At 45.6% G+C, this 7,500-nt stretch overlaps 1 protein-coding gene across 2 annotated transcripts in view; it reads right to left on the reverse strand.

Moving 5' to 3' along the window:
• The window catches only part of LOC128607023 (AT-rich interactive domain-containing protein 3B-like), a 69,676-nt gene that overhangs the window by 29,837 nt on the left and 32,339 nt on the right, over nucleotides 1–7,500 (reverse strand). For both annotated transcript variants that reach the window (XM_053623636.1, XM_053623637.1), the window contains exons 3-4: nucleotides 3,429–3,503; nucleotides 2,833–2,905 (exon numbers count right to left, since the gene is read on the reverse strand). In XM_053623636.1, the coding sequence (XP_053479611.1) occupies nucleotides 2,833–2,905; nucleotides 3,429–3,503 (148 nt within the window). The remainder of the gene's footprint in view (nucleotides 1–2,832; nucleotides 2,906–3,428; nucleotides 3,504–7,500) is intronic.

Consider the following 7,500-nt stretch of genomic DNA (forward strand, 5'->3'; position numbering starts at 1 on the left):
GGGAGGGAGGGGGAGGGAGAGGGAGAGAGAGAGAGAGAGAGAGAGGGAGGGAGGGAGGGAGACGGAGAGAGAGAGATGGCGGGAGATAGAGAGAGAGAGAGGGAGGGAGACAGAGAGTGAGAGAGGAAGTGAGAGGGAGTGAGAGGGAGAGATGAAGTGAGAGGGAGGGAGATAGAGAGAGAGTGAGAGAGAGAGAGACAGAGAGAGGTGGAGCTGAAAGCCGTTTGCTGTATGCTTTTTGAATCAATATACAGGTTTGTTTATCAAATAAATAATATTAGGTCATACTGATAGGCTGCTACCGTTATCAGACAGACTTGGGAGCACATGTGCGAGACCTGGAGTGCGAGACCTAATCTGTCCTCGCATGTGAGATCCCAAGTCCAAATTCTGCTTGCACCAAAAAACAAATAAATAAAATCGGGGCAAATGTGAATCAACACTCCCCCTGCAGAATCCTGATGCAGGTGACGTTTCCATCGGTCTGTTGCAAAATGACCTCGTATCGCTAAAGCGCTAGTATAAGGACAAAGCACTGGCTGAACCTGATTTGTCTAATCCAGGGGTGTCTAATCTTATCCGCCAAGGGTGGGTGTGGGTGCAGGTTTTCATCCAACCAAGCAGGACCCATAGATATATACATGATATATACAAACATTCTACTCAACATTTCTCTCATGTTAAAGTTGACCTTCTCGCCAAACTCACATTATTTGCAGCCAGTGTGAGATTTGATCTCTTTTCTCATCTGTTCTCATCACCATTCTGTTTCTCAGAACCGACTACTGAAATGCCTCACTCTGATCAAAAGATTATTACGTTCCTTCAGAGTTAATCTCTTGTTCATCTCGCCCTGATACATGCCTGACGTCCAAAGAAAGAGAAAAGGTAGACCGCGACGCCTTGCACAACGTTTACCCTCAGGTCATACCATGTCTTGTCCTCAATTAGCAGTTGTGGAAATTATTATTCGATTATTAAAGAAAAATTATTAAAGCGCACCTATTATGGATTTGAAACGTGTCTAATTTTGTTTTAAATGTCTCATACATTAGATTCACGTGCATCCGAGGTCTAAACACTTTAACGTGCTCGTAATTTAAACTGCAGCGTTATCTTTTTTCCCCCCCCGGGTGTCACAAATGACTCGTTAAATGATTCGTTCTAAAGGATTCGCTCTAAACTCTTCCTTTCAGAGAGCATACTCTGCTCTGATTGGTCAGACGTCCCAGCCTGTTGTGATTGGTCTAACGCTGTCAGCGAGCAGCCGATGAAGACCAGAGGCGGGGTTTATTGCGGTGTCCTAAGAAGTACGTAACCAGGACTGAGTCACAAACAATCCTTAACAATCTTGGTGATTAACAGAATAATCAACAGAACAATTCTGCCATTTTCATCCATCCATCCACCCAACCATCCATCCACCCAACCTCCCACACAACCATCCACCCAACCACCCACCCATCCAGCCATCCATCCATCCACCCACACAACCATCTACCCATCCACCCACCCATCCGTCCACCCAACCATCCAGCCATCCATCCATCCACCCACACAACCATCTATCCATCCACCCACCCATCCGTCCACCCAACCATCCAGCCATCCATCCATCCACCCACACAACCATCTACCCATCCACCCACCCATCCGTCCACCCAACCATCCAGCCATCCATCCATCCACCCACACAACCATCCATCCATCTACCCATCCACCCACCCATCCATCCGTCCACCCAACCAGCCATCCATCCATCCATCCATCCACACAACCATCTACCCATCCACCCACCCATCCATCCATCCACCCAACCATCCATCCACACAACCATCCAACCATCTACCCATCCACCCACCCATAGATCCTTCCATCCAACCATCTACCCATCCATCCATCCACCCAACCATTCACCCAACCATCCATCAATCGATCCATCCACCCATCCATCCAACCATCTACCCATCCATCCATCCATCCATTTTCTATACCACTTATCCTACACAGGGTCACGCGGGGGGCCTGGAGCCTATCCCAGGAAACTCTGGGCACAAAGCGAGGGGCACCCTGGACGGGGTGCCAACCCATCACAGGGCACAATCACACACACTCATACACTGTGGACAATTTAGAAATGCCAATCAGCCTACCATGCATGTCTTTGGACTGGGGGAGGAAACCGGTCTACAGAGGAAACCCCCGCAGCACGGAGAGAACGGGCAAACTCCGCACACACACGGTGGATGTTGGAGTCCAACCTCGGAGTTGCGATGCAGGCATGCTAACCACTGAGCGGTTCAGTGGGAGTCGTCTCTCCTCTGCTCTGAGCCAATCTACCAATCTAATAACAGCTTGTGAAGCGGAGTGATGAGGAATGAATCCCTATAATAAAGTGCACTGCGTAGGGTGGAACCCAGCATCCTTTACACCCTATAAAGTGCACTATAATAGTAGTCTTGTTTAAAGTGTACACACTGATGTTTTTTTTTTATAACAGCACAGGACGAACTTGTTACGTTGCGTGTGAGACAGAACCACTGCACTGAACTGCCCTGCAGGCAAATCAAACATAAACCCAAAACACCAAACTGTGTGTGTGTGTGTGTGTGTGTGTGTGTGTGTGTGTGGTGTTCCACATGAAGTCAAAGCTTCTGACACGTCAGCAGCACGGGTCTTTAACTAAATAACAAATGATATGCAACTAAAACACACCCAATAGCCATCATCGAGCCGTCTCTGTATAATCACAGCTCGGTAGTGCAGCGGCGCTTTAACCGCGAGAGCAGAGTGAACATGGTGAAAAAGGACCAAAAATAAATAGCTCCTTACCTCTTTTCTGCATGAAGGTGAAGAGATCATCCAGAAACTCTTTCCTGTTGGGGTCGTTGTCCAGCTCATACAACTGCACAAGCCACAGATTATTATTATTATTATTATTATTATTATTATTATTATTCCTTTAGCAATAGCTCTACATGCACTCATATCAATATAGCTACAATGAAAGAGAGAGGGAGAGTGTATGAGAGACAGATAAAGAGAGCGTGTGAGCGAAAGACCGTGAGAAACAGATACAGAGAGACAGAAAGGGGTGAAAAGAGTGAGAGAGAAAGGGATAGGTAGAGTGGTGCTTGAATTGTCTATCTATCTGCATAAATATGACCTGAAACATCATCGGATTTTCACCCAAGTCCTATGAGGAGACAAAGAGAACCCAGTTAAACAAATGAGACTACAAAACAAACTAATATACCTGGTCTGACATATCTGGGAGTGGCAAAAGTATGTGAACTTTTGCTTTCAGTATCTAGTGTGATCCTCTCGTGCAGAAATAACTGCAGCTAAACGTTTGCGGTCATATTTATGTAGATACATAGACAAAGGGTTCACAAACTTTCAAGCAGACAGACAGATAGATCGATCACCTTGGCGAAGTCTCTGGAGGCCTCTCCTCTCGATCTGTTGCTGTCCGATTCCTCTCCCCACACACCACTGCCGTTCTGCCAAGAGATCATCATCGTCACCATCAAATATCGCCACCACCATCATTTCCATCATTACAATTACTTATCACCATCATCATCATCATCATCATCATCATCATCAGTTATCCTACTCATCCTCTTCCTCATCATCATGTTATTATCAACACACATTTAGAATCACAAGCAGAAACAATTTAAACACACGCAGTTCATGAACTGAAAAAAAAAAAATGCACCAAATCCCACGTCTATTTCTGATATGACGATATAAAGGCTGTGGGGATCAGCCTCAGACGCTCAGCATCAGATGCTCCGCCCACAGGACACGGAGCATCTGATGCATTTTCTACGCTTTTCTGGCCACATACTTGAGAATGTGCAGAGATCTCTGCACGTCTGTCAATAACACTGTGAGACGATCAGGCTCTGATAACAGGACTGCTATTCAATGGTCTGCACTTATATAGCGCTTTACATTGGTTCTCATTCACCCAATCACACACACTCACACTCCAGTGGTAGCAGAGCTGCCATGCAGGGCGCTAACTCGCCATCGGGAGCAACTTGGGGTTTAGTGTCTCGCCCAAGGACACTTCGGTATGTGGAGTCACGTGGGCCGGGAATCGAACTCCCAACCCTACGATTAGTGAACAACCCGCTCTACCACCTGATCCACAGCCGCCCTAAAATTAAAGCTAAATTGTCTGTGCACTCTGTGTGGGAGGGGCTTACTTGCTCTTTTCCTCCTGTCAATCACAGCGACATTAGCCAATCGTGGGTGTCTGTGAGCTCAGGTATGCGGAACAGGACAGATAACACTTTCCTCCGAGCGTGTAAGCGCTCGGTCGTCATTCGCTAGCTACCGATTGGTCGTAGTTCACGGCAAGTTAAACCGCGTCTTTCTTCACGTGTAAAGGTCAAACGTACACGTGAAAGCCGTACATCTGGCTCGTCAGACGAGTTGAAACCCGACACGGACACCGGCGTCTGCCTTAATCATCTCGCAGAGCTTCCGTTTAAAGTGACGCAAAACGGAACGTTTCCTTTCCTTTTAAAAATTTTTACTCTTGCTATAAAACGCTCATTTACGATAACGCATGCGTTTGATAATGAAATATTCACGAGTGCTAAAGTCACATGATGTGTAAGCGGAGGCGTTAGTGAAGTCACCGGGGCTGAAACACAAAAGGACGTCTTCTGAATACACGCTACGTTATACAGGTCCTGCAGTAGCATTGCGTTGTACACTAGGTAGTGAGCATGGAGCATTTGGAACGTGATACGCAGATCATCATGCCTACTGATGGATGTTCACAGCTGCACCTCAAACACACACTATTCAGGATCATCACTATCCACGTGTCAGAGCGCGCAAACACACACACACACACACACACACACACACACACACACACACACCCCCCTCACTCCAGGCCCCCCCTCACAGGTGTCTTCCCAGGAAATGGTAAATAAAGTTGTCCACCCATTTAACCCCCACACAACCAGAGGCCATCTGTGCTGCACCCCCATCATTTATCCTCCTTCACCTCCTCCCTCTTCATCCGTAAATCCCTCCCCCACCCAGCTGCATTCGGCACCCCCAACACACACACACACACACACACACACACACACACACACACACACACACACACACACACACACACACACACACCTCAGCCCAAAACAGCTGCAACGGCAAGTCAAGTTCACGGGCCGTGCTGCTGGGGCGACAGAGGGGCGCTAACACGCACTCACACACGCGCACGAGGCTCATGGGGGTGACCAATGGCTACGTAAATAAGGGCTGGAGGTCGCTGGAACGTTCCGAACAGGAATGTCGGTCCGACGAGGAAACAATAAAAGCCTTGGGAACAAAAACAGGCCTCGTATGGAGAGCTGTGAGCAGCCGGAGAGCAAGGTCTGCTAACGTATGGAGAACTGATCAGAGAACGCGCGCACACACACACACACACACACACACAGGAACATCATGTCACTGAACACAGCAGAGGCATTTAAAGGACATACATTAAGTACCTGTGCATTTGGTTAACTTATTTCCAGTGATTGTCGTTATTGTGATTGTCGTTATAGTTATTGCGATTGTCATTACTGTTATTGTGATTGTTGTTATTGTGATTGTTGTGATGGTCGTTATTGTGATGGTCGTTATTGTGACTGTCGTGCTTGTCGTTATTGTGACTGTCGTTATTGTGATTGTTGTTTGACTGTCTTTATTGTAATGGCCATTATAGTTGTTATTGTGATGGTCGTTATTGTCGTTGTTGTGATGGTCGTTATTGTGATGGTGGTTGTTGTGATGGTCTTTTTTGTTGTTATTGTGATGGTCGTTATTGTTATTGTGATGGTCGTTGTTGTGATGGTCGTTGTAGTGATGGTCGTTGTTATTGTTATGGTCGTTATTGTGATGGTCGTTATTGTGATGGTCATTATTGTTATTGTGATGGTCATTATTGTGATGGTCATTATTGTGATGGTCATTATTGTTATTGTGATGGTCGTTATTGTTGTTATTGTGATGGTTGTTATTGTTATTGTGATGGTCATTATTGTGATGGTCGTTATTGTTATTGTGATGGTCGTTATTGTGATGGTCGTTATTGTGATGGTCGTTATTGTGATGGTTGTTATTGTTATTGTGATGGTCGTTATTGTTATTGTGATGGTCGTTATTGTGATGGTCATTATTGTGATGGTCATTATTGTGAAGGTCGTTATTGTTATTGTGATGGTCGTTATTGTCATTATTGTTATTGTGATGGTTGTTATTGTGATGGTCGTTATTGTGATGGTTGTTATTGTGATGGTCGTTATTGTTATTGTGATGGTTGTTATTGTCGTTATTGTTATTGTGATGGTCGTTATTGTGATGGTCGTTATTGTTATTGTGATGGTCGTTATTGTGATGGTCGTTATTGTTATTGTGATGGTCGTTATTGTTATTGTGATGGTCGTTATTGTTGTTATTGTGATGGTCGTTATTGTTGTTATTGTGATGGTCGTTATTGTTGTTATTGTGATGGTCGTTATTGTTATTGTGATGGTCGTTATTGTTGTTATTGTGATGGTCGTTATTGTTATTGTGATGGTCGTTATTGTTGTTATTGTGATGGTCGTTATTGTTGTTATTGTGATGGTCGTTATTGTTGTTATTGTGATGGTCGTTATTGTTGTTGTGATGGTCATTATTGTTATTGTGATGGTCGTTATTGTTGTTGTGATGGTCGTTGTTGTGATGGTCATTATTGTTCTTATTGTGATGGTCGTTATTGTTGTTGTGATGGTCGTTATTGTGATTGTGGTTACTGTCCTGCTGCTGATTCTTTTCCTTCTGAAACGTCAGTGATATCAGGAATCTGTTTCAGGAATGTTCGACAACATTAAACATGACTGTAAAAAGAGAAAAGGAAACAAAACCCATAATGAAAGCACCGTAACGTGACGATAACGGCGATGCTGAGAAACGCATACGAACTAACCCCCGAACTCTCATCACGTAAGCGTGCAGCTCTTTCTGATCCCAGTCAGGTGTCTGAAAGCACTACAGCGTGCAGGGCATCAGGTCTACAGCGCTGGGATTGAGAAACACCGACCCGCATGAACTCCACCTCAGATATCTACACAGTTAATCTTTAATCACAGTCTACGCTTTGATGTCCCATAAATCCACAGGTTACGCATTACCTACTAAACCTAAGCAAGCAACAGTCGGCACACACACACACACACACACACACACACACACACGATAAACAGGACTACGGAGCAATCAATACGGCTTGATTAAACAAAAACATGCATGCGGTGTGATCAAAGTGTACGGCTCGGTGTGCTGCAGCGGACTTCTCAGAACCGGACGACTCGGCAGCCCTGAGGGTGAGACGGGAGAGTGAGACGGGAGAGTGAGACGGGAGGGTGAGACAGGACTGAGACGGTGACGTGCGTTTGCGTGCTGTAATGACGTGGCTGTGCAGGTGGACGCGGAGAG

Source organism: Ictalurus furcatus, chromosome 4, assembly GCF_023375685.1.
Source record: "Ictalurus furcatus strain D&B chromosome 4, Billie_1.0, whole genome shotgun sequence".
Taxonomy (NCBI): Eukaryota; Metazoa; Chordata; class Actinopteri; order Siluriformes; family Ictaluridae; genus Ictalurus; species Ictalurus furcatus.